The 27,859-nt window shown below is 37.6% G+C and overlaps 3 protein-coding genes across 5 annotated transcripts; 2 read left to right on the top strand and 1 right to left on the bottom strand.

Annotated features, from left to right (window-relative positions):
• Positions 1 to 96: 96 nt before the first annotated feature.
• On the top strand, positions 97 to 12,577 carry LOC143863298 (heterogeneous nuclear ribonucleoprotein Q-like). Of its 3 annotated transcripts, none has more exons than XM_077373989.1 (9): positions 97 to 248; positions 9,188 to 9,628; positions 9,704 to 9,820; positions 10,328 to 10,468; positions 10,655 to 10,825; positions 10,949 to 11,153; positions 11,253 to 11,425; positions 11,664 to 11,749; positions 12,209 to 12,577. In XM_077373989.1, exons 2-9 carry the CDS (start codon positions 9,197 to 9,199, stop codon positions 12,357 to 12,359), a joined length of 1,476 nt encoding a protein of 491 aa, XP_077230104.1. In that variant the 5' UTR covers positions 97 to 248; positions 9,188 to 9,196; the 3' UTR covers positions 12,360 to 12,577. The 3 variants fall into 3 exon arrangements, with proteins under 3 accessions (XP_077230104.1, XP_077230105.1, XP_077230103.1); XM_077373990.1 differs by having other exon boundaries at positions 134 to 248; positions 9,146 to 9,628; XM_077373988.1 differs by lacking the exon at positions 97 to 248 and adding an exon at positions 3,417 to 3,476.
• Positions 12,578 to 14,455: 1,878 nt separating this feature from the next.
• LOC143863842 (uncharacterized protein At3g28850-like) lies at positions 14,456 to 15,901 on the bottom strand. The gene has a single exon (XM_077374620.1). It carries the CDS (start codon positions 15,829 to 15,831, stop codon positions 14,683 to 14,685), a length of 1,149 nt encoding a protein of 382 aa, XP_077230735.1. The 5' UTR covers positions 15,832 to 15,901; the 3' UTR covers positions 14,456 to 14,682.
• Positions 15,902 to 25,096: 9,195 nt separating this feature from the next.
• LOC143863379 (uncharacterized) lies at positions 25,097 to 26,014 on the top strand. Its single transcript, XM_077374056.1, has one exon. It carries the CDS (start codon positions 25,097 to 25,099, stop codon positions 26,012 to 26,014), a length of 918 nt encoding a protein of 305 aa, XP_077230171.1.
• Positions 26,015 to 27,859: the final 1,845 nt, after the last annotated feature.

Raw genomic sequence — 27,859 nt, 5'->3', positions numbered from 1 at the left:
AACATCCCAATCTAGTTATAGTATGCTCAGAGTCTTGTCGTCATTTATTAATTTTTATTGTCAAAATGACTAAAATACCCTACTTTCCCAGTACAATTTCTATATATGAAACAGGGCTACTTTCGGACTCATACTTTCAGGGCGTAGAACTTGAAACTAGGGTTTTTCTATAAAACCCTTTCATCAACAGATTTATCTCTCTCCTCTCTCTCGCTCCTTGAATTGGAAGCTAGCAATTTTTCTTTCTGGTAATCTTCTTTCCTATCTTAGTAGATTTTTTTTTCTTTCTGTATGTGATTTCTTTGATATCATTGCGTTCTTAGGAATTTCAGAACTAGGAAATCTTGTCTTATTCTCTATTCTCTCTCTTTCCCTTGCATTTGAAGATAGTTTCTTTTTCGAATCTCTACATTTGTCCTTTGCTTCTAGAGTTACTATTTCCGTGAGTTTTATGTTGCTGATATGTGCATGCTAGTGTTGTTTATGGGGTTAGTGAGAATATAGTTATTATGTGTTTAGGGTTGTGGGTTATGTGATTTAGGGTTATGGGTTTTAGTTGTGGATGACTTGTGGGCAAGTAGATGGATTGTGTGTACTACTTTGTGCTTGTATTTAAGTTGTTGTATTACAATGGAAATGTAGAGAATTTTGACGCAAAAAAGGAAGGTTTTTATTTTATTTTTAGGAGTCATGATTCCTCTCGAATTGAACCGTTAGTAGGTCACGGTGTCTCGAATCAGCCACTTTCCCCCTCTTTTCTATCTTCTTCTTTTGTTATTTGTGTTACCCTCTTTTCTATCTTCTTCTTTTGTTATTTGTGTTACGGCCAATTAGTCATGTAACAGTCCCATTTGGGAACTGTTTTGGTGTAGTTCGGATTCTGCGACTTGGATTTTAACTGCGAATAATGTTCTTTATACTGCATGCTCTCTTGATTTATGGTTTTTTTTTTTTTTTCACTGCTTTCGTTACATTGGGTGATCTGCTACCTATTTCCAGGGCTTTCTCGTTGATTCTATCTCTTTGGCATACAGACTGTTCGATGGAAATATTTAGGGTTTTCGTAGTGTGGAGTTTAGCCCAGCTGACTTCTGAATATTTCAAAGTTTCTTCGTTTCTGCTATTGCTTTAGGGGATTTAATTAGTGAAGATTTTCTTTGGGCTCCTTTTCTTTTTATTAGATATGGGTTTATTTTATTAGTAATGGTCTTGCTAAGCTCTTATCCGGTGTTATAGTTGCGAGACTGTTGTAGATTTGAATGAAGAAATTGGAAATGATGGAATAAAAAAACCAATCCAACATTTCTATGAAAGTATTTCCATTTCAAGAGCTAATACATGGTCTCAGCTAATACATCCCCACTGGTCATGCAATACAAGCTAAAAAAAATATAAACACTAAAGATCTCTTTTATCATTCGAAAAAAGCTCTCTTTTATTAAGAGATAAAAATTAACTACAAAACAGTATTCCAACAGATTATTCAACACTGAGAACGTGCCGGCTGTGAGCGACACCTTTGAGTGAGCCCCCTCGTGGTCATTGCAACACACTCTCCCAAGAAGAAGAACAATAGGGGTGAAGCCTTTTTTTTTTGAATGGTAGAATTCATTAAAAAAGACCGAGATGGTCGAATAGTACAGAGAAGAAAAAGAAAAACTACAGCTCAAAGAATAAAAGCATCAGAGAGGAATGAAATCATATTTCTCTAGCGACTCCAACCCAACCCCTCTTCTAGCAAGAGAATCCGCCATATCATTTGCCGACCTTCTGAGGTGATTGAACGTCATAGATGAATCTCCGATAATATCAAGAATCTCATTGAAAAAGTTCGGGAACCTCCAAGGAAACTTATGTGAACCGGATAACCAACGGATAACATTGATGAAGTCAGCTTCCACCACCACTTTATTTAAATCTTCCCCTTCTAATAACTTAATTCCTTGATAAGCCGCACTTACTTCCGCCTCATTCGAATCAACAGTACCAATAGGGCCTGCATATGGCAAAATCACCACCCCCTTGTCATCCCTAAGAACCCCTCCAATACCGGCCGGGCTGGTATTACCTAGACTCGATCCATCAAAATTTAGCTTACGATCACCATTCACCGGAGGGTCCCATGCTTGTACAATAATATTATCCCATTCCGAACTAGAACACACTTCTCTCCATCCATACCATAACTCAAATGCGGACACGAAGTTAAATAGCGGCATCGACTTAGCGCAAGATATTGTCAACGCTATTGCTTTTGAAGCAACAAAGAGGGCACTTTTGGATTTACCTCTAAAGTTCTAGCATTTCTTTCCCGCCACAACGACCATATAATAGCAAAAAAAGATAACTTCCAAAGGATTTTTCCTTTCTTCCCCCACGGCACATATTGCTAGCATTCCAAAGCCTGAGCAATATCTCTAGGAAAAACCCAATGTATACCAAACCTCCCCAACATCATACCCCACACCTTTCTAGCAAAATTACAATGAAGGAGCAAATGGATCGCCGACTCACCATCTTCTTAGCAAAGAATACAGTGATTAATAATAATCATCTTTCTTTCCCTTAGGAAATCAATCGTTTGAATCTGCCCTAGAATAGCAGCCCACTTGAAAACTCCAACAGAAGGAGGAACCGAGATAGACCAAACTCTAGCAACTTCCGGTTCAGCATTAGAGGGTAACAAGTGGTTGTAAAAAGATCTGGATGTGAATACTCTTGAAGATTCCCAAATCCATACCCTAACATCCACCCCTTGAGATAAGGGGTGAAGACTTTTTAAAGGTTTTAAAGATAAGGGCGATGCCAAATAAAGGGATGCGATAAGATTTTTTATGGGTTGGACTCCTAGGTTCTGACAAAATGGGCTTCGTCCAAGGTGGGGAGCAGGCCTGTGTCTGTAATGGGCTATGGTAACTTGGTAAATTCTGGTTAGTGGGTGCCATACTATTTTGATACGAGAACACTTATCTTGCCAACGTAGAGAGAAAATATTAAAAACACAAATTCTAAATGGAATTAGTTGATCAAAGGGGACAGACCATTATACAATATTAATGCAAACATAGGGTTTCTAGGTTTGCATTAATATTGTAGGCAAACGTACAATATTCGAAATGTTATTACTTGTAGGGTTGTATACACAATTTGTATGTATGAGAGACATGAGGGATAATACAATAAATAGCTTCTTGAAATGGATTTTTGAAACTACAAGTTGTAGATCACCTTGTTTTACGTTGTGTTTTGAGTGAATATGCCAGTAAGGAGGTTAAAGATCTTGCTTGTCATTTCCTGTTAATAGATGGGTTCATTATGCATCTCTGAAGCATGGTGTATTTGGGCGAAATATTTACTTTGATTAATTGTTATGATTTGGTGTAGTCCAATGAGAGTGTAGAAATGAAATAGCAAAGATATTTAGGCAACAAATGCCGATCTTACATTTGACAATTCGTAGTTCTTGTGATCACATTGTAAGATTCCAACTCTTAATTAAATCCTGTTCACGAACTACTTCTGCACTCATCTTACCTGTTTTCTCACACTGATTTTTTGTTTTTTGGTTAAAATTTTCTCTTTTGTAATTAATAACAGTTGACAGTTATCTTTTATTTTCAGCACAAAATGATTGACAACTTATTGAATCAATAGCTTGATGTGAAGCAGATTTTGGGAAAACAAAACATGGAGAAGAATAAGCAAAACCAAAACCAATTTTTACTAACTCCCTAATGCCTATATCTTTAATTATATTAGCAGATGAGACTTTAAAGCAATTGCAAAATAACAATTGGAGACTAAAACCTGGACATCACTAATTCTAGCAAACTATCGTTATAACCATTAACTGTTTTTTTTTCGAACTACCATTAGAATCTCTACAGGCCTACCTACATTATCCATATAAGTGCCCATTTTATGCTTTTTTTTTTTTTTTTTTTTTTGCAAATACTGAATATACATGAGGGTTTTTTTTTGGGTGGACTTAAGCCGGGATTCCGGCTACGTCTGATTTGCACATTTATTTCACTTTGAAGTTACGCACACACAAAGTGACTATATCCTTTCCCACCGCTCCCTGCAATAAAATCATTAATTTTCAAAAAAATAAAAAAATAAAAAAATAAAATCCTTTCCCACCCCTCCCTTTGTCCCATTGAATAGAGCTTCATTCTTGTGAGTTCAGACCCTGAAATTACTGCTCTCTTGAGTCCGAAACCTAGGCAGTAGCGTTTGTTTCCCTCTAGATTTCTTAGGTAATTGACAAACTCATTGATGCAGAACGATTGAAGGAAGGACTATGCTTCGCTATGATACCAATCTAATGTGGAGCGGATCTATGGAATGGACGTTAGGGGTGAAAAAGAAAGGTGAAAATTAGTATTTTGGTTCCTAAAATATGTTCTGCGATTGGAAATATATTTCTAATAGGTTTCAAGCTGGTTTAGAAGGGTGCATATGTATGCCGGGAAGGTGTAGAAGTACGCTAGGAAGGTGCAAATGTATGCCGGGAAGGTGCATGCAAAGGGTTTTGGACAAGATTAAGGGGCACAAGGTTTAGGCCGAAATATGTTATGCGATTGGAAATATATTTCTAATAGGTTTCAAGCAGGTTTAGAAGGGTGCATATGTATGCCGGGAAGGTGCAGAAGTATGCTAGGAAGGTGCAAATGTATGCCGGGAAGGTGCATGCAAAGGGTTTTGGACAAGATTAAGGGACACAAGGTTTAGGCCGAGATAAGATTGATAAAATAAAAAGAAAAACTAGGGTTGTGAGGTTTTAGGCAAGAGGAAAGAATATTTCAAGTTCCCTAACAAATTGTTTTTGTAGAGGAAATCAAGAAAAAAAAGAGATAAAATAGCGATACCTAGATTTTTTTTTGAATGGTAAGAGTAATTTCATTAAAACCAAACGAAGACCGAGGAGATCCCATAAATTACAATGAGACAGAGAGCCTGAAAAATAACATAATACAACAAAAAACAACTAGGGTGGGAGGAAATCTAAGAGCTCAACTGTGTTCCTATGTACACCCACTTTAGCAAGTTTGTCGGCCTCTCCGTTTGCAGACCGCCTAAAATGATTGAAGGCAATTGAGGAGGATCCGATTATATCCTAAATATTATCAAAGAAAGCTGCGAATCTCCAAGGGGCGACATGAGGGTCTCTAAGCCACCTAATGACATTGAGAAAATCCCCTTCTATCACCAACCTATTCAAGTCTTCATTTTGTAGCAATTTGCTTCCTTGGTGTATGGCACGAACTTCCGCCTTATTAGAGTCTGTCACCCCTATTGGCCCACTGAAAGCCCAAATCACAACCCCATCTTCGTTTCTAAGCAGCCCTAGATTTTAAGTAATAAAAAAACATGATACTTATTTCTTGGCATCACACCTAGATTCCAGGCTTCACATCTCAGAGAAGATCAAGGCATCACACCTTGAGGATGAAGGCTTCACTCCCACAATTTTGGAAAGTAACGAAGATCAATCTTTTCATTCATTCATTCCATCATAGCATCCATATCATAATTATTAAAAGAAAAAGTGCCATGAGGCTTACAATATAAGAAAAAGATGAAAACTAAAAAAGGGAAATTATTTCACCACAAACATATTTTGATACATGACACTCAGGTTTATTGTCTTTTATATTTAAAGAGATGTAAAAGGGTTTTTATGGTCCCCAAAGAGCACTTACGTGACAGTTAAATGCTAAAAGACAAGATACATGAGCGTCATGTATCAATACATAGTTGTGCTGAAATCATTTCCCACTAAAAAATTCTAAAATCCTAAACAAAAACCCTAACACTTTGAGACTAAAATTGTAAAATTACTTCTGATGACTTAAACTCTCTCTCTCTCTCTCTCTCTCTCTCTCTTAAAATTCCTGTAATATATGTGTGGGGCATATTTAAAACCCTCATAACTCAAAGAAACCAAGGGATATTGGTGTTTAAAGTCTGTGGTAGCCCTCTTATAAATTATAAGGACTTAAAAGACACCTAAGAACATTTAAAATTTTAAATATGAGACCTGGGATGGTCCTCATCACCCATGCTGATTTAGATAGCTACAAAATGGCCCATTGATGCTGTCTTCCTCCTGGCTTGACACCAAATGGGTGTGACTTTGTGAGTAATGAACGAACAATTATCTCCTCGTGCCGTAGGATTTTCTCCACTTCAGACCTGCCATAGCCACTGATGTTGTTCTGCAATCTTCACCATATTTCTAAGTACCAGTTTAGGCAGTTGTGCAATCAATTTGACAATACCAATTGTGGATAGGTCTAAGTTATAAATTCCGTTCCGTTCCATACGGAATGGACCGGAATCTGGAACGGAACGACCATACATTCCGTTCCCGGTCGGAATTCCGGACGAAACAGGCGGAATGTGCTGTTTCATCCAGAATTCCCCAAATCCTGTTTTTTTATCTCTTCCTGATTTTTCCTGTTTCTGCTGCCTGGTTCTCTCTTCTTCCCAGTATTTACATGTAGTATTTTTATTGTCCATTTACTTAAGACCCAAATCTATTAAAAATAGTTTCAAAACCCAAATCTAAAAGGATAAAAAGTCAACTTTCCAGTTCTAGTACAAAATTCGAAAAAATGGGCAGGGTCAAAATCCTAACTTCCAAAATCTATCACGGTCCAAACATTATTAAATTCCAAAAGTCTGGTAAAAAAAGTCTCATAATTTGGTCTCTAAAATTTTTTCATCTTGTCAGGCACTGATCAACAACGCACTGGTCAACACAGTTACACAGACATTTCGGCTTATAGTGATTTTCCTTTAAGTAAATGTTGGATATTCTACATATTTTGTTTAATTAATTGTTTCTTCTATTTTTATCTCAATTTCTGATTTTTTTTTCATATTTTTAACTATTAAAAAAAAATTTCCCTCGTCATAGCGGAACGAAAAGTTTCGAACGAAACGCCGAACGAAACGGACGAAACACCGAAACATTCCGTTCAGGTAGCCATAACAAAACGGCGAACGAAACGGAATTTATAACTTAGGGATAGGTTCAATTGGGTCCATGTGAGTAGGTCATGACCACCATAGGCATCATGAGCGAGTCCACCATCTCCTGTAGCCATAACACATTGCAACTCACTGTCTTTTATTCAAGTTTCTGTTCTGTACCAAAATGACAGATTGAAACTTAGGAAGAATGATCAACAAAGAAGATAACCAAAGTTTTGCTTTGCTTTGCTATGCTTGTAATACTTGTATTTGCTCTGCTATTTTGCCCAAGCCTGGCTAAGGAATAGTCACACGGAGTAAAACATAAATATGCCTGATTCGATTCGGACCAGACATACTAAATTGAATGATGGAATCATATTTATAAACATTTGCCGAGGCCCTAGGAAACTTCTCAATAACACCATTCCAAAAAAAACAAAGGAAACTGCTCAATAACCAGAAACTAATCACAAATAGGTAAATGCTAAATATTTAGAAATCCTACTTGTTGAAACTTTTTCTAAGTGTGAAACAACCCTTTAAATCTTCCCAATTTTATCATACCTATGTTACCAGTAAGAAAATGCCTACTTACAAATTCTAATATACTTAAATGATGGTCTTATGGAGTTCTGCCCTTCTGAAGTCAAGGCGTGCGTGATACTTCCCTACTATTTTTTTATTTAGTCCAAAAGGATAACCAAATTTGTTGAATCAAGCACTTCTTTAGTGCAAAATGTCAATTTATTCTTATAAATGAACGTTTAATGAAATTCTACTTGGCATGTCTGCCTATTTATGAGTCTTTTGACTCTTTTCTAATGGAGATGTAACGAAAGCTTTATTGATAAAGAAAAGCTGCAAAAGAGCCAAAGTTATGAACAAGAATAAACACAAAAAATCAAACCAATTTGTCTTTTTATGCCCCGAGCATATGATATGAGGGATCCCTTCAGAGCTGATTTCATTTGTTGAATGAATTGGTTTCAAACACTATTCAAACTAATCAAGTCAAACCTCACGGGAGATCTATAACTTTTGGTCCATGTTGATGAACTTTCTGGTTGGATGAGTCTATAACATACGTAGATGGTTCAATCTTGGAATCATTTGTGGATGATGATGATTATGCGATATCATGGTTTTAAATTTCAATTTCGGTTGGAAACTGGATGCTGCACCCCAAATTCAGCCCATGGGTGCTTTACCCCGTAACTCCACCAACCTTCCGATCCCCACCTTATGCGTAGGAATGTGTTTCAGAATTGCATGTGCTTGTGTTCTTCTTTTTCAATTTTCTTTACTAACTGATATAAGATGAGTTTCTTCTTTTCTTTCTTAAAACTTTGATGCCCATTATTAGGTTAATGCTATCCCACTGAGACAACTCAAACGAAATGTTGAACATTTTTTTTCATGCCTTACTGGCTTTTGGAGAATTTTTCATGATTAATTACCCAACACTGATCTTTTCCTTTACTGGATTTCTTTTATTCTTTTTCTGTGTTTGTTTTATAATTTGTATCTACTTCATAGGTTACCTATTTCTATGCCTCCTCACTACCGCTTTAAACCTCCATTATCAATGTCATTTATCTCTATGGAGATCTGTGGATCGACTACATTGTTTGGAAATTGGAGTTGTGTATTTTTTTTGCTTTGGACATTCATTGCCTTTTTTTTCTTTTATGAATATCGTCACATTTTGTCTTCTTATATTATTATGGAGGAATACAAATGTCTTATTGTTTATTATTTTACTACCAGCTGTCCAACTCCTTGTTTCTTATTATGCTGCTTCTGTTTTTTTCCTTCTTTTCTCCCATTGCATTGTGCCGGAATTTAGATAAATAGACACTTAAACTGGCGAGTATTTTTTTGGCGGGAGCCTGGTATCTAAACTGCAAGAAATTCTTTTCTTCATTTTTGCACCTGTTGAGCATCCTCTTGATTATCTTTCGGGGTTCTTTCTTCTTGCCTGTCTCTATTAGTGCTACTTGTTTTTATCATCCCTTTTAAAGAAAATCTTTCACTTTGAAACTCCTTGGAGCCATACTCATGGCATGCATTCTGTCGAGGTTCTTACTTTGCAACTCCTGTTGGCCATTCATTTTTTTCCACCTATCCATATTTGTATGCTTCCTTGTGCAAATGCTCCCAGCTTCTACGATTCCTTCACAGTCGCCTTGTAAGATTTTGTTAGATAAACAAGATGCCGAGGACAAGAGCAAATGCTACAGTTGCTCCAAAACCAGTTGAGCCTGCAAAGCCAGTTGAACCCGAAGAGCAGGTGGATCTTGACGGTGATAATGACGGTGAAGAGACTATGGAGGAAGAGGTTGAATATGAAGAAGTAGAGGAAGAAGAGGAAGTGGAAGAGGAAGAAGAGGAAGAGATAGAAGAAGAAGAAGAGGCTGACGAAGAGGAAGAGGAAGAAGACACTGCAGGCCCCAATGGAGCTGTCGCTGATGGTGATGAAGAGATGAAATTTGCAGATGAGAAGGATGGTGATGAGAGTGAAAAGCATGCTGAGCTTCTTGCTCTTCCTCCACATGGCTCTGAAGTATATGTTGGTGGAATTCCTCATGATGCCTCCGAAGAGGATTTGAGGAACTTCTGTGAGGCTGTTGGAGAAGTCACTGAGGTAAATTATTGTTGTATCTATTGCCTTTCTTCATTCTGCTTAATGTATGCTTACGTTCATGTTTGGCAATAACAGGTCAGGATAATGAAAGGCAAGGATTCGACAGAGAACAAGGGCTATGCTTTTGTGACCTTCAGAACTAAAGAATTGGCTTCAAAGGCCATTGAGGATTTGAATAATACTGAATTCAAGGTAATTTCATTCATTATTTATTGTTTCTGTTTCATTTTGCATGTTTGTCTCATTGTCACTGGGCTTGGACAGGCACAAACATCATTTTGTAAAATGGCAAATACAGCTCGAGTCATGTAGACAGATCATGGATCTTCTGGCAATACATTATTTCCATTTTTTGCAGTTGGCCTGAGTGATAGTAGACACGTCATTATATATACTTTGACTAATTTTGATGTTTTATAGAATTTCGTACCAAGGTTTGAGAGTTGCATGAAGTTCTGCAATCACTTCCTATTGAGTGGCAGTTTCTTGCAATAATAATCAAGATTTCTATCGTTGTTTGGAGCTTTGAGAAAAATGTAGCAATTTTTAGTTTTTTACATTCTTAAGGAGAGTTTTCTTTTGGTCAGTTGCTACCTGTGTTACATTAGTGGTACGGAAATTTGAAGGAAAAAATAGTACTAGTGTTTAGTCTGCCTGGAATCTCTGTTGAATCACCTATGACTTGCATAAATCTTTCAGGGAAGAAAAGTAAAGTGTTCTTCATCCCAAGCAAAGCATCGGTTGTTTATTGGTAATGTCCCACGAAGCTGGGTAGATGAAGATTTGAAGAAGATTGTGACAGAGCTTGGCCCTGGGGTTACCACTGTGGAACTACTCAAGGTAAGGTTTTTTATTTTTTTTTATTTTTAAGTTCTAGATTACTGTGGTAAAAAGGACACTTGCCAGTTTCCTGTTCTTTCGTAAGTGATATTTTTGAACCTGTTTTATTTTTTACGAGCCCCAGTTTTATGATGTTGGATGGGTTGATCTGTTACTACATTGAAGTCTTGCACTTTGCTGCAACAGGATCCACAAAATTCTAGCCGTAACCGTGGGTTTGCATTCATTGAGTATTATAACCGTGCATGTGCCGAGTACTCAAAGGAGAAAATGTCAAGCCCAAAATTCAAGCTAGACACTAACGCCCCAACAGTGAGCTGGGCTGACCCTAAAAGTGCCGAGTCTTCTACTTCACAGGTACTCCTTATAAGTCTTCTCATTCATTTCCGGCTTTGGTACTTCTTTTCTTGGCTTTGCAGTTGGCACTCTTTCCAAACAATGTGTTAGGTTGACAAATATTGGATTTTTTTCCATCTGCAGGTTAAGGCAGTTTATGTGAAAAACTTGCCCAAAAACATAACACAGGATCAGTTAAAGGAACTATTTGAACACAACGGTGAGATCACAAAAGTTATACTGCCACCCCCCAAGTCTGGACACGAGAACAGATTTGGATTTGTTCACTTTGCAGAGAGGTCTAGTGCCATGAAGGCACTCAAGAACACTGAAAAATACGAAATAGATGGTGGGCCCTTGCTTTGAAGCTCTTGTGTTGCGTATCTTCTTCATTTTGTGGATTATAAAATGTTGATTTGATGCAAGCTGGGCTTCTAATTATTTACAGGTCAAGTTCTCGAGTGTTCCCTTGCGAAGCCACAAACTGATCGGAAATCGGACACTGGACCAAATTCACAAAAGTCGGGTCTTCTTCCTAACTATCCACTCCGCGGTGGTTATGGTGTAATGGGTGGTGGATATGGTTCTCTCGGTGCTGGGTATGGCGCAGGCTTTGGGCAGGTGTGTTTTCATTTGTTGTTGCTTTCTGTTAGAAATTAGAACCGATAAAATCTAAACCCTTAGTACCACTGGCACATAGGCTTGGAACAATAGGCAGCAGAATCTATTTCTAGTGCTCCATATATTTTGAGGCTATTTTGACTGTTTATGACATAGCAATGGCTTTTGTCTCAAGTGGTCCATTTATTTTAAGGCTATTTTGACTGTTTATGACATAACAATGGCTTTTGTCTTGCAGCCTATGATCTATGGCAGGGGACCGTCCCCTGCTGGTATGGCAATGGTGCCTATGCTATTACCAGATGGACGGCTTGGATATGTCCTGTAAGTAGTCATTGTCGAGGAGTGCTGATTTTTTTTCCCTTTTTTTTCAACTCTCTCTCTCTCTCTCAATAATCTCAAGTGAGGTAATTTCTTGATATAGACATGTCTGCAACCATGAATTTTTTTTCCATGAAATATTAGTTTAAATGTGGTGAGAGGGGTAAAGGGAGACTTGAGAGAGCATGGGTGAATAGAGGGTGAGAAAAGGCTAAAAACTGGGAAGAAGTATCATATTTTGAGTAGAGTTTTCTTCCCTTGTTTGTCACCCTCTCCTGAACCATGCCCTCTTAGATATCTTGCTCCCCTGGCGTCCCTTACCATTGAGTAAGCAAATAATCCATGAGAAAAAAATTCATGATTTCCAAATGTGGCCTAAGAGAGAGGGAAAATCTACCATTCGAAAAAAAAGGAAAAATCTATTGATATATAAATTATATTGTACTTGACGTCTTATTGCAGGCAACAGCCTGGAGCTCCTGTATCCACACCGCCGCCCTCACAGCGAGGTGGAAATAGGAGCAGTGGTTCGAGCGGGCGCCAAAGCAATGATAACAACCGTGGACGCCAAAGCAGCGATAACAACCGTGGGCGCAGGTTTCACCCGTATTGATTTTCTTCCTTGGGCTGGAGATTTAACATGCCCCCTATTTATTTCTGCACACTGTTTTATGAGGTTATCATCCTCGTGTAGCAAGTACCCCGAAAATGGTAACAACTAATCTTATAAATGTTGTGGATTCTTATCAGGTATTGTTTACTTTTTATCTACCTGCTTTTGTAATCTGACATATTTAAAACAAATTCGGATAAGACAGTCTCCTTAATTTCTATGGCGACGGCGACTTTTGCAAGTTTTCCACTCTGCCTCAGAGGGGCCTTAGCCTGAAACTCACCCTCCAGGTGCTACTGGAGCTTGGCCATTTCTTCCCAAAATCTTTTTCGATTCTCTTGTCATGAAAAGAAATATTGTACCTGGAAAAAACTCAAAACCAATGTGTTATACTTGATGGGATTTGTATGGCAATTTCAAGGAAAACCTTCTCACGGTTAACTTTTGCATGAGATAACAGCCACACAGGCTCACCTTTCAACAGATGTTGTTTCTTTTATTAAGTTCATCTGAGGTGGCTGTTCTATTCTGCATATCAGCTGCGAAATGGCTTTCTGCAAAATTGCCTTGCAAATCTTTGTGTTGATAATTGCTCAAAAAGAATTGATAAATGAAAATGACACCCCCAATATCAGCCAAAGAAGTGTTCCTCAACTCCAATAATTTCTAAACTGGCCTTCGCTCAATATCTTTCTTCCATTAACGTGTGCGTAATGCCAATGAATGAAAGGGTGCATTTTTCAGTCAGTGATTTATAGACAATCTTTGAAGTTGGAAGTAGGAAAGGCAAAGTAAGCTGATACTCGGGTGGATGCCACATTGTATTTATTGCCAAGCTTAATTTTGATGGTGCATCTGTGGGTAATTCGGGCCTTGATTTAAGTAGGAATAGTAAGAATCATGTAGTTGAGGTATTGCTTGGGTCCCTTGGATCGGGCTGCTATCAGTGAGGCTATCGGCCTAGCTATTAGCCCATCTCCCTAACATGATGAAATGAGATAGAAGATCCTGATACTCCATCCAATATCTCGTCAAATATATGGGTTTGAAAAGCTGACTGATTAGACCGCTAAGGTGTCTGGATCATAGTTAGCAAAACATGATTCGGCAAAAGAACGGGATTACAAAGATTTGAGTTTAATACGGTACCGGTTAAAAAAAAAAAAACACAGTTAAAAAAACGGAAACACAAGAAAATGAGTTTAAGATTCTGTCATTTATAAAATATGGTGGAGTAGAATTGTTTAGTCAAAAGAATGTGTTTAAAACGCATTGGATGGAGGTAAATTTTGTAATATGATCCATCCACAATAGGCCCACATCATTGTTTAGTTGCTGAATTGAACGAGTGATGCAAGGCCTAAATGCAATCTAAATACTAAACCACCTTCTTTTATTGCTCTTAAAACTTTCAAATTTCTTTGGCGGGTGACAAATATCTCTTTAATTGATTACACTCTCTTTCCACGTCTCACCACAATAAACCAATTCAAACTTAAGGAAGAGAAAAGAAAGGAAATTGGAGAAGAAATAATTTATAAAGGTTCCCAAGCAAAGCAAAAGGTGATGTCCCAAACCCTGAAAAATCTTCAGACTTCTTTTTGGTGGATCTTCTTCAAAGTCCAATAAAAACAGAGGACCCTGATTTGAAACTGCAATCACATTCTCCACATCTGTTATCAATATCAAACCCACAAAACAGCAAAAAAAAAGAACCACATCCCACCATTCTAATTGCACCCCCCATGTCTGTATATTTATCCTCCCATTTAATTCCCTTTTCTCTATGATTTAATTGGATGAAATTAGATTTGAATGAGGAGCTGAATAGGCCAAGCAAAAAAGCTAGAAGCCTGAATAAATCAAATATCAAATGATAAAAATCTTCAAAGAATCCATTCTTATTGCAGTCTCCACATCTCTCTCATCAAACCTTCAGTTCCTCATCCTAATATTTTCATCACCAAATCCCATCATAAGCTAAAGAGAAAAAATGGGAGAATAATCAAGCAATGTGTGGAAATCCACAAATCAAACCTTCGAAACAACGTAACACAGAACCGATTTTCATTGAACAAGGACTGGATAGGACAGTGTGAATCAACAAACCCATTTTCATTGAACTCGATACAATTCTTACATAGAAGTGAAAAATGTGGAAGAAAAAAAAAACAAATAAGGGATAAATATAGTCAAGCAACAATGGCAAACAAGAAAGCCAGAAGGCTAAACAAAATCCAAAATCCAATACAAAAATCCTCAAATTTCTTTTGGTGGGTAGGTGTGGAATTTTTTTTTTTTTTTTTTTTTTTGGTGCAGTTGATCAACAACAGATAGGACATTGAATCAATCCATTCTCATTGCATTCTCCACATCTAACCATCTTTTTCTGCTCTTCATCTAAGATCTTGCAGCTACCACTACAATCCATACACATTACAAACCTCAACCCTCCACATCCCTCACACCACGCTACCGCCCGTGGAATCCCCTCAAACAATTTCCCCAATTTACCCTCCTCTTCCAACTTCAAAACCAAATCTGTCCCCCCAATCAACCTCCCCTTCACAAACACTAAAGGAACCCTCACTTCTTTTTGCCCCATTAACACCCTTAGCTCCTCCCTAAACCCCGAATCCATCGAAATATCTCTCTCAATCACGCGAATATTGTACGATTCAATCGTAGAACGGACGCTATTACAGTCCTCAAATGTCTTCCTAATCCCTCTCAATGTTGTTGTGTAGAGAACCACAGCATTTTCCCCACCCGGTGGGCACTTCTTTTCGAACGAATCGAGCATTGAATCTGAATCTCGAGGCAATCCCTTTCTGGGTTTTGGAGAAACCATCTTCTTGATCTGTTCTTCCTCTTCAGAGAGTTCTCTTTCGAAGAACGCAACAAGCTCTGGATCAAACAGAGGGCTTAGACTCCGTGACGACACTGAGAACTTCGAATCGCATCCAACACTCTGAATTTTCAAATTGCTCAATGGATTTTTGGACCGAATTCTCGAATTGGGTGTGGCAAAATTCTGTATATTCTCCAAAGAACTCAAAGGCTTCAACACTTGTTTCGTCCCCGAATAGTCCAAATCGCTCTTCCTCTGCTTATTCTCTTTCCCAACAAATATTTTCTTCTTCTTTGGAGATTTCATCTGGTTCGAACCCTCCAAATTGCTTGGGGCTATTCTCTCAGGTGAGAAATCGAGCATTTCCTCATCAAGACCTTGCATCAATTCCCAGGCATTGATAATCTCTGGTTCTTCTAAACCCTTATTTTTTGATTTAGGTATAATAAGATGAGGAGGAGGAGATCTCCTTAATTCTTTGATGGGTTTTGTATCAAGATTGAGAACTCCATAAGTAGTTGAAGTGAGAGAGACTATGTGATTGGGAAAATCACCATTGCGAGTCAAGAGAGTTTCTTTTTTGAAATCTCCTCTTGAGAATTTAGAAGAAATGCATCCCATGGAACGTTGGGTTTTTTTTTCTCTTTCAAAAAATGTCTGTCACAGAGAGAGGTTTTGAATATGAAAACGGTTTTTCAAAGTTCTCTGAAAAGAGCATTTGGTAAATAACATGCAACGGTCATATGAGGGCCCAACGGTCGGATTCGGAGGGATCAGAAAATCTGCCGCCACGTGGCGGTCTTTCATCAATGGTCCAGTTACCGTTCCTTTAATTTAATTTTATCAAATGACGATATTGCCCTTTAGACTATTAAGATTAACGACACTGGCTCGGATTAGTAGTCCTTTGTTTGTCAGCCGAGTTTGGTATTCCTCCGCAATCTTCACGGTACACGTGGCATCTTGTGGGGCTCACTTTAGATGGGGTCACTGATCTACGGGGCTATCACAAGTTCTGCCCGATGCAGGTGTTCTCACCTTGATTGGATGATTCATAAACCATAGATTTTTATGCGTGGTAGGGATGAGATGTCTAATTCTAGTACGATATGGGTCATATCATAGGGACCCACAAAATCAATGGTCACGATCAAACAACTTTGGCATTTTTGTTCCTTGATTTTTCGCTTTTTATTATGCCTTCAAATGGTAAAACTACAAGGGGTGCAACTAGGGTCGGGTTGGGTCCCCCAAACTCGACCCGAGGAGCCATTTTACTCAACCCAAACCGGACCCGACCCATCCTAGGAAGTCGCTTATGAAAAGTAGGAAGCACCGGTAGGCCGGTTCTTACAAGAAGTAGGATCCATGGGAAGCGAGGGTTAAGATACTTGCCACAAATATTGATTTCCAATTAATCTTGTAGAACAGATTTGAAAATCGGATTTTTTTTCACTGTTGTAGCTGATTTGGAAATCTAAGGATTTGATCTAGTTCCAAATATCAACTGCTGTGAGAAATCCAAATCTAAATCTTGTGGATATCCAAACGTGGCACAAAACACTTCTAGATGATATTGTTAAGGATGTTTGATAGTATAACAGTGCGCACGTGTATGAACGTGTGCCGAGACATACACAAGACTTGATGGATATAGCGTATGAACATACAGCATAATGTTTCAATAATCTCGATGAGCTCTATAAGGATCAATCCTAAGCCGGATTGAATTCAAAATCATTACAAGAAGAAATAAAGATATCTTAATACTATTTATTTTGCTATTTTGACAAATTCCATTAGGGCCCGTTTGGATACTCCTTGGATTTGGATTTGGAGGTGAATTTGGATTTCCAAAATCCATGGATTTGAAATCAAGAATTTTAAAATTCACAAATTTATAAATAATGCCGTTTGGATGACCACGCATAGATCTGGATTTCAAATCTAAATTATTTTTTTTGTTTTGATGCTCTTTGGATTTGAATTTGAAATCTAACAAAACCTAAAAGCCCTAAAATACTTGATATAGGGGCATTTCAGCCTTTTTCCATGATCCAGGGGTATTCTAGTCATTTTACCCTATATGGGGATATTTTGATCATTTTTTGTCATAGGGGTTTTAGTCATTTTCTATGACTCAGGGTATTTGGTCATTTTCACCCGGTATAGGTGTATTCCGGTCATTTTGCGTGACCCGGGGGTTTTCTAGTCATTTTACCTAATATGACATATTTTTATCATTTTTATCTCATGAGGGTATTTTTAGTCATTTTTCATGAGCCATAGGTCATTTTTACTTGATATAGTGGTATTTCGATAATTTTCCATAATCTTGGGGTATTTTAGTCATTTTACCCCATATATGAGGTTGTTTTGATCATTTTTATGTCATAAGGGTATTTTAGTCATTTTGCACGACTCATGGGTATTTTGTAATTTTTACTTGGTATAGGGGTATTTCTAGTCATTTTACCTAATATGTCGTATTTTTATCATTTTTATCTCATGATGGTATTTTTAGTCATTTTTATGAGCCATGGATCATTTTTACTTGATCTAGGGGTATTTTAGTAATTTTCCATGATATTGGGGTATTTGTAGTCATTTTACCCTGTATGACGTTATTTTGATAATTTTTATGTTATAAGGGTATTTTAGTCATTTTGCACGACTCGTGGGTATTTTGTCATTTTTACCTAGTATAGGGGTATTCCGGTCATTTTGCCTGACTTGGGGTTTTCTAGTCAGTTTACCTAATACGATGTATTTTGATCAGTTTTTAATGTCATGTGGGTACTTAAGTCATTTAACACTTTTTTGGTATATTTTTGTCACTTTAACCCTTAAGGGTCAGATTTAGATTTATAAATAACCTCTCGCAGAAATGATTTATAAAGCCAAAAAATTACACTAACATGAGAAATTTGTAAATCTTGTGGATTTCACTCAAATCCAAATCCAGATGTCATAAAGGCTTGCCAAACGCCGAATTTGGATTTAAAAATCCAAATTCACCTCTAAATCCAAATCCAAGGGGTATCCAAACGGGCCCTTATTGTAATTTAGAGGATTTAGAGCTTGTTATTTGGGAGGAAGTATTCTTTCCGTATTTAGAGCGTAACAAATTCTTTTGATCATTTTTGGATTTTTAATATTTACTTTTGTAAAATAAATGATTACTGGCTAAAATAAAATTACTACGTTCTATTGACGACAATACATTGTTCTATTCTTCTTGTGTGTATATTCAAGTATTTTACCAAAAAAGAATAGGTGTTCGATCTCCTTTATGATTCTAACTACACTAATTATATTAGAGGAAGTCTAAACTGAAGGGAGCCCTTGCAAAAAAGAGGTGAAAGGGCTCTCCCATTGGCTGCACATCACTATCATGTTTGGCTTTTCAGCAGTTATTAATGCATGATGGTGATGTGTAGCCAATAGGAGAGCCCTTTCACCTCTTTTTTGCAAGGGCTCCCTTCAGTCTAGAATTCCTCATTATATTATTAAAAATATCCTAAATGTTGTGACATTTTTTCATCAAAAAATGCCTTAATTCACTTCTAAAATCATGATTTTTCTTCTTAAAAATTGTATCCTTGTTGTTTCTCATGTTGAAAAATGATTGTCGTTCCAACGAAATACAAAACAAACAAAATTTGGGCAACACAGTCACACTTTTAGGAGTTGAAATATTTTTAAAGTTATAATAATTTATAAAATATTTTTAAAATTATAATTTTGACTAATAATAATTTGACTAAATATTATTTAGTCAAAAATTTGACTAAATAATATTCCTTGATGACTAGTACGTGTATATCAAAAAATATTTAGTCAAAATTTTTGACTATATAATATTGCTTGATGACTAATACATGGATATTGAAAATCTTCCTTGTTCAAAATAAGATTTCTCACTTGTATTGTAGATTAAGTTGAGCAATGGATCATTTGATTTTAAATGCAGTTAGCATATCTATTGCTTCTTTGACTAGAAGACTTATTATATAAATGACTTGTCTTAGAACTAAATTATTTTTCCATTAATAACTCACATCTTGAACTTTACTTAGGCCCGTCTGTATTATAGGAAAAACAATTCTTGAGGAAAAAATTTTCCTACGATTTTTTTTGTTTTCACAATAAACGATAAATTTTAGGGACAGGGTGATGATATTTTCACCCCTCCTGCATTACTTGCACGCACCCCTTATAACGTGATTCAACATAAAGTTGCCCACTTTTCACGTCAAATCAGGTCATCAGCGAGAGGAGTGAAATATCATCTCCCATAAATTAAGAGAAAACGGTTTCTACACACAAGTGTAGATAAGTTATCTACACGCTAACTTAAAATACAGTGGAGGGCATATTGTTTGGGTGATCCAAACCATTCATTTGATTGGTCATCACATAGATAGGGTGTCCACAAAAAATCAGCTCCATTGGATCATCCCAACCCTACGATCTGTGCTGGTAAAATTGACGTGTATAAAACTTTCACAAATCTGTTCATTTTTTGCCTCTACGGTTCGAAGTGTTAGGATGATCATATGGAGCTGATTTTTTGTGGACACCCTATCTATGTGAGGGCCAATCAAATGAATGGTTTGGATCACCCAAACAATGTGGGCCTCCATTGTATTTTAAGCTAGTGTGTAGATAACTTATCTATACTTGTGTGCATAAACCATTTTCTCATAAATTAAATGTTTATATAAATAAAACTTGATTTACAATGGTTCGAGTTACTTTTTTCATGGGTAATCATACAAATGGAAATGCTTGAAATTTTGAAAAAAAAAATTCTTCTCCAAACTTTTCCCAGAAATTTCTTGCAACCTAAACATGGTGCTGTGGAAATTAATTCAAGGCATGCCATCTAAAGCTGTTTCAAATAATAATCAAGGGATTTGCTAGGGACCATCATAGAAGGCATTTCGCGGCTGGCTGTTGCATGTTAGAGCAGCCACGTCAGATGAATTAAATGAACAAGACAAAATCTGAGCCTGTGTGGCTGCTCTCACATGCAACATCCCAGCAGCGAAATGATTTCTGCGACATTCCCTAGCAAATCCCAATAAAAAATAGTTTATTCACACGAAACAAAAACATGAAAAATAGCTTTTACCGATGATGGAGGAATTTTCTAAGCATGGGTTTGAACATGTGTCCTTAATGTGGTGACATTTTATGTCCTACCCACTAGAGCATGAGACCCGAACTTAAATTAAGAAATCATTTATAAATTATTAATTATTAGGGAAATGGATCACATCCCTTTTCTTCCCTGTGCCACCCCCCTCTAGTGTATTTATGACTTTTTTATTTTTACTAGGGGTGGGACTCGGGTCGGCCTGGTCGGGTTTTCCAAAACCCTACCCTACGAGGGAATTATCTCGGGTCGGGTCTAATTTTTTACTAGAAAATGTGAAATTCGTAAACCCGACCCTACCCAAGATAGTTTCTTGGGTTGGGTTTGGTTTTCATTTTATAGCGTAGGGTAGAGGCTAATTTTAAAGATCGTAGAAAAAAACAAATCTCGACACCAAAAATCTCAAAATTTATGTCATATGGTGTATAACTTTAAGAAGGTCACAATATTTTCACATAACAGACATGATTACCTCGATGAAAACAATTGTATCAATATGGTGTATAACTTTAAGAAGGTCACTATATTTTCACATAACAGACATGATTACCTCAATGAAAACAATTGTATCAATATATTGGAAAATAATTTGCTACTTTATTCAAGAGATATTTAAGAAAGACACAGTACACCTACATGAGTCAAGTCGGGTTTCAGGTTTTTTTTTCTTAAAACCCGGCCCTACCCAGGATTGAGTCGAGTTTTGCAATTTAACACCCGACCTTACCCAAGACCCATGATTTCTAAACCCGACCCATATTATTTTCGGGTCGGGTCGGGTTTTTACCCGACCCAAGTTGCAGCTCTAGTTTTTACACTACAAGGTGTGGCCCAGGGAAGAAAAGGGGCAAATATATCATTCTTTTGCTATTACTCTTTACTTATTATATATAACAAACTTAAATAGATGCCACGCCTGATTTTGAGGCGGTCCATATCTGTCATATTTTATCAATTAATTCTCTTATTACTCTTTACTTATTATATGTAAAAACTTAAATTGTTGTCAACATTTGAGGCTATGCCTGATTTTAAGGGTGTCCTTATCAGTCATATGTTATCAATTAATTGAGGGTATGCCTGATTTTAAGGGTGTCCTTATCAGCGCCCCCCCCCCTCTCTCTCTATCGGTGTCCATATGTAGGTGTGTATATTTAAAAAAAAAAATGATGGGCCCACCTCGTTCGAAGATCTAAACGATTAATTTGTTGTGCCCAACGTAAATAGGCCATGCCTTGAAAATAATTTCCGTAGGATAATCGTAATCGTCCGACATATAATCAGATGGTTAGGATCAACCTGTGAAAATGATTTTTGGTGCGCAACCTATTTACGTTCTGGCCCAACAAAGGAATGGTTTGGATCTTCCAATATTTTTTTGCAAATATTGATTTTTTATATTAAAACTATTTTTTTATTTTTATATTAGCATCTGTCACTAAATATCTTGAATGTTCCAAATCATCTTTTTTTTGTGCAAAATATAATCAGTGACTACTAAACTTTGTTGAAAGTCAGAGCAAATTCGACTATTTAAGATCATATAATAATAAAATTCTGGTTGTATTACTTTGACAAGGATATAATGTTTACTTGCCTTCTAGAAACAATATTCCACTCAAAATGGCAGTTTACCCTCAAAAGTTCTAGAACTACAAATTCTATTTAGAGGCATGGTTTTAAATTTCGGTTTCGGAATAAATTTCAGTCCTCGCCAAAACCGAAAAGATAGCCACTAAGGGGTGGAGGGTGCCCTAAGTCCTCATAAGCCTTTTCCGCACGGGGTTCTCTCTTTCCATGTGGGTTTTTTTTCATTTGGCATGGAACCCTAACAATCTTCTCCATTGGTTTAACCAACATGAGAAGTAAGTGATCTCTGTCCTCGAGGGACCCCGCCTTAGCTCTGATACCACTTGTTGGGACCTGGGTAGAACTCAACCTTAAAAGTTAGCCATTGAGAAGAGGAGGGTACTAAGTCCTTATAAGCCCCATTCACATTAGGTTCTCTTTTCCAATGTGGGATCTTCCCTTTCGTGTGGAACCCCAACAATGGCTTGTGTGTAAAATGTCGTGCGGATTGCATCGATCCTAACCAGACTTTACCCAAACTAAAGTAATAACACCAAAATGTATTTCTAGAATCTTAGAGCAACACGCCATTGGTTGATGACATTTAAAATCTTAATCACTCAATTATTAGAATAAAAAAAATTAGGTCCTCTTTGGATACCACCCAATTTATTTAATCTTATATGCAAATGGTAAATTAAGGCCACTTTGGAAGCCATTAATTAAGAAAGATATAAAACCATGGGAAAAGATATTTCCGCCCCTTTTGATCACCAGGAACACCCCTTGTCAGTGTATCAATGACTAAAGAGGGGCTCTTGTACTTTTGTCAGAAGAATTCAATGCCCTTGATTGCCACAAACACTGACAGGGGGTGTTCCTGGTGATCAAAAGGGGCGGATATATCACTTCCCAAAACTGTTTCTAACCATGATTTGCATGTATTAAATAATACCCAGATAAGGTAACACACATAACAATATATGAAATTAACTATCTACGGTGGTTGCGTGGGTATTATAAAGATACATGATCTAAAGCATTCATTTATTTGTCTCCACTCTAGATAGGTTGCTCCAAAAATTTCATCCCAAACCTTCAATTGGTAAGAGGTTTCTCAGGTTAGGAGAAGATTTTTGGAAGGTGTACCATATAAATCATATTAAATTTAGGGAAATGTTATCAGCGCTACTGTATTTTGATGAGGGCACTCCTCACTTTATTAAAAGTACGGTATGACCCGCACCATAGGATGATCCAAACCGTCCATTAGATGGGCCACATCCTAAATAGGTTGTGCCCCAAAAATCATTTCCATAGGTTGATCCTAACCTCTGATCTGAATGTTAGAGTGTTGATCCTAACCCTTTATAGATCGGAGGGTTAGGATCAACTTATGGACATAATTTTTGGGGCACAACCTATTTACGCTGTGGCCCATCTAATGGACGGTTTGGATCCTCTTATGGTACGGGCCAATACTACATAGTTGAATTTACAAAATTAAGTTAACATTTCACATTTCTTATTGTTCTTTATTTATTTGAGTAATAGCTTAACAAGTACTCTAATCTAATATTCCAATAGGATTTATATGCCGTGTAGTTTTTAAGAAATAAAAAAAAAAGCCATTATGTTGTCCTAGACATGGCTTGCGGAAAAGGTTTAGGTAGATAAAAGTAAGATTTGGAAAAGAGATTAAGGTGCTTTAGGTAGATATTGGATACTTTAATCCTTAAAATCTATAATATTTAAATCTTAGGCGTGATACATGAGATTTCAATATCCCACCAAATGATGTTAAAAATAATATCTTTCCTTCCCTGATCCACTCCACTATTCTCTTCCCTTCTCCTCTCTGCTGTATAAATCGGCCCTCCGTTTAGTTGCCAGTAAAATTTTTGTCCCAGGAAGTTTCAGTAAAATTTTCCTCCCATCCCATGTTTGGTTGCTTTTTAGCACTAGAATTTTTTTAATCCCACTCTTGTAATGATTGCCTTTTCATCCCATCCCAAAATAATCCCAGGAACCAAAATAATCCCAGGAACTAAAAATAAGCTTGAGAAGAATTTTTTTCTTCCCAACAGTTCAAGCAACAAAACAAAGTTTTTTTTTTTCCCACCATAGTCCGGTTAACCAAACATGGGATTTTTATTTTACCGGGATACTTCTAGAACCTTTTTTTCTCACCAATCTCCTTGGATTTTTTTTCTCCCACATAAATCCCATGAACAAAAAAAAAAAAAAACCCGGCAACCAAACAGAAAGAACCCAAATATAACTTAACCATATGATTTGCAAATGAACAACTAGGGCTGTGGCCCATGGGTATATGAACCCGGGATTTATTTTATCATTTGATAGACTTGCTCTCCTCATTTTACGTGGCCTCTTTCATTGGATAAAATTTTACTAGAATAGATTGAACGAACAATGGACAAGAAAATTCAAGATAAGCTTATCCAAGTATGATACACATCCTGATTATGGCTACATAATTAGGATGTGTATCATAATTATAAGAGGAATTCTAGACTCAAGGGAGCCCTTGCAAAAAAGAGGTGAAATGGCTCTCCTATTGGCTGCACATCACCATCATGATGGTGATGTGCAGCGAATGGGGAGCCCTTTCACCTCTCTTTTACAATGGCTCCTTCAGTTTAGACTTCCTCTAGTAGAGGAATGCTAAAATGAAGAGCGCCCTTACAAATCCCCTCACTAGATCCACATCACCACCTTATGTGAATTTATAATAGCACTGAAAAATGGAAAAAGTAAAGGAATAATAAATGCACATTGGTGACGTGGATCCAATGGGGCACCCTTGCAGCTGCGTTATGAAAGGACACCCTTCAGTTTATCAATCCTCTAAAATATGAAAGTCGTGAATCATGATATTCACCACCGACCCTGGTTAACAAATTCTCATAATCGCCCTTATTTCACTGGGAGATAATTTTTTCACACCCTTGTAGGATGATGCTCCCGATTTGATGTCAAAAAGCGTTAAAGTTGCCCGCAATTCACTTTACAAGGGGGGCGCATCATCCTATAGAGGGTGAAAAAATCATCGCCCATTTCATTTTCTCCAACCTTTAAATTCCACTCTAGACCATTTTTTTTCCTTCATCTCTGTCCCCCTCTCCCTCTATATCGATGCCACACGTAGATCTCGAAACCCTAATGTGTGGCGGAGACCGGAAAATCGTCTGCGAAACCCTAATCGACGGCGATCCTGTGCCGGAAAATTCAGAAATTCCAGTCAAGGGTCCAGATCTCCCGGCCGATTCTTTCCGATTAAAGAAAGAAGATGAACTCGATTGGGTAGATCAAAACGCGTTCTACGAGCGTAAACAATCGACAAAAGGGAATTCCAATTCCAATTCTAATTTTCATTTGAATCCGAATTCAGCTTCTTCTGTTTCGGCTTCACAGCGATTTTATTCTAATTTGAAGACCAAATCCTCGATTATCGGTCTACCAAAAGTGCAGGATTCAGGCAAACTATGCCGAGATCTTCGACCTAGTTATCGGCCTGCAAGTATCCGGTTCTTCCCGAAACGAGACGTGGAAGCGGCCGATACGGAGACCGAACCGGGTTCCCCCAAAGTGTCCTGCATTGGCCGGGTTAGACCGAAGGAAAAAAAGAGATTTAGGCAAAGGAAAGATCGAATAAAGAAGAGAGAACGATCCGTGCCGGGAAAACCGGGATTTTGGGCGAGTTTTGGGGCGGTTTTTCGGATCGGGTGCCGGCACAGAGATGCCGTGGAATGCGCAGATGGATCACCGGCGGATAAGAAAATTACGCCGGTTTTGGATGAGATTCCGGCGAAAGAGACTGAACCGGAGGAAGTGTTGGATAAACCCGGTTTGGCTGGGTTGAACCGGTTCGCTTCGTGCCGGAGGTCTAGATCGTGGGGTGGTTGTGCTGACGTGGCAGTTCAGATGGATTTACACGTGGAGGATTTTGACCCGTCGGATAGGGATGTTGTTTGTCGCCGCCGTGCAATCGAATGTTCAATAGAGTTGAATTGCGGTCGGAATTGGGAGTCTGTGGGGCCCGCTTCGTGTTGAATAGGGGCACTTGACACGTGGTAGATTCAGTAGCGGATTGCCCGCGAGGTAAATGGGAAGGGATAAATTTTAGGGGCGGTGATAAATTCACCCCCTTCTATGATGAATTCACCCCCTCTTTTTTCAATATGGATGGTACAGCCCACACCATAGGATGATCCAAACCGCTCATTTGATGGGCCACACCGCAAATAGGTTTTGCCCCAAAAATCATTTCCGTAGATGATTCTAACCCTCCGATCTAAAGAGGGACTCACATTATGGAAACTTATATAGACTGTGCGGTTGGGATCATCCCATGGAAGTGATTTTTTGGACACAACCTATTTACATTGTGGCCCACCAAATGGACAGTTTGGGTCATCCAATGGTGTGGGGTTTGGGTCATCCCATGGTGTGGGCTGTACCTTCTATTTTGAAAAATATGGGGTGAATTCATCATAGCAGGGGGTGAATTTATCACTGCCTAAAACTTAAGGTGTAGATTTCCACTCTGTTTTTTTCCTGAATTTTCTTGAATTATAAGTGCCACGTGGCACTTACATATTGTTGTAAATAAGAAAGGTATATTATTTGTCTAAGAGGTAGTGTTGTATTGAGTTGTTGTAGTAAGGCCTTCTTTGGATTGCAGGATATTTCTAGAAAAGTTTAGAAGGAATAATTATTTCTAAAATTCTTTTTTTTTAGACACAATAAGAGGCCGACTCGGATTTAGAATATAGGTTTTTAGTTTGAAAACAGTGTAAAAGGGGGTTTATGATCAAGCAGTTGTATGATATCATGACAACGTTTCTTGGATTTAATAGAGAAATTCAGGTTTTAAAAATCTCTCCTACATCTTCAGATTTCTAAAACCTGGAAATATGGGAGGATCTGCTACTCTCCCGCTTTCGGAAAGAAGGGTGAGAAGTAAAAAACGAGTAAAAAACAACGGCTGGTCCGCTTCTTCTCTTGTCTCTTAGCTATAATTTTAAATAAATCCCTAATTCTAAAATCCGCGTATCCAAATGGCCCCTAAAAGATAGTTTTCATGGGGATTTGCTAGGCAATTTCGTAGAAAGCCATTTCATGGTTCATTTTTGTTGGAGAGAACAGCCACCTCAAATGAATTAAGGGCCCTTTTAGATGCCAATAAGATTTTGATTTGGATTTCTCACATTTACAGCCCTTTTTGCATTGGGATTTGGATCCAGATCAAATCCTTGGATTTCCAAATCAGCGTCTGACTGTGAAAAAAACATATTTTCAAATATGCTGTGGAAATAAGTAATTGGAAATCCACAGATATGGCAGTTTCCTTCACCGTCGTTGCTCCTCAACCTCTCCCCTCCAATAGAAGTACTCCTTCCCTCTCTGTCTCGCTCAACATGAGCTAGCTGATCTATTCATTTTGTATTCAGAACTCAATTCCAAACCAAAATCCAAATACAAAATATAAGGTATCCAAACAGGCCCTAAATGAATAAGACAACATCTCAGCTAACCTGTGTGGCTGTTCTATACTGCAAAAGTGAGCTGCAAAATTGCCTAGCTCACTCCCTGCCTAAGATTGCATTTGAACAAACTGCCAAAGATGGTGTCTTTATTTATGTGACGTGTTACTTTTTTCTTTTTTTTTTTTAACTATTTCCATTTTGCATGAGATGTTAGATCTTGGTAGGCCCATTGAATCATTCAAAAAATGTTAATCAGTTAGGTTGGCAGGATCTGCAATGATAACAAACTTAATAATTTCAAATGTTTGGTGAATATTCTAGCACAAAGGTGGAGTTGGTGGAGTTTGTTGGATTAGTGATATAAAATTACTTGGGTTTAACTTCTCAGTAAAGGGCATTCTTGGAATGT

The sequence above is a fragment of the Tasmannia lanceolata genome, unplaced genomic scaffold (assembly GCF_043159265.1).
Source record: "Tasmannia lanceolata isolate RefF3 unplaced genomic scaffold, GAP_Taslan_0.1 ptg000044l, whole genome shotgun sequence".
In the NCBI taxonomy this organism is placed as follows: Eukaryota; Viridiplantae; Streptophyta; class Magnoliopsida; order Canellales; family Winteraceae; genus Tasmannia; species Tasmannia lanceolata.
This window is presented reverse-complemented; position numbering and strand designations above follow the sequence as displayed.

Coding starts and splice junctions, on each gene's coding strand:
- LOC143863379 (XM_077374056.1), top strand. CDS start 25,097: ATGCCACACGTAGATCTCGAAACCCTAATGTGTGGCGGAGACCGGAAA.
- LOC143863842 (XM_077374620.1), bottom strand. CDS start 15,831: ATGGGATGCATTTCTTCTAAATTCTCAAGAGGAGATTTCAAAAAAGAA.
- LOC143863298 (XM_077373988.1), top strand. CDS start 3,432: ATGCCGATCTTACATTTGACAATTCGTAGTTCTTGTGATCACATT. Junction 9,821..10,327: donor TGAATAATACTGAATTCAAG/GTAATTTCATTC, acceptor TAAATCTTTCAG/GGAAGAAAAGTAAAGTGTTC. Junction 11,750..12,208: donor GGACGGCTTGGATATGTCCT/GTAAGTAGTCAT, acceptor GTCTTATTGCAG/GCAACAGCCTGGAGCTCCTG.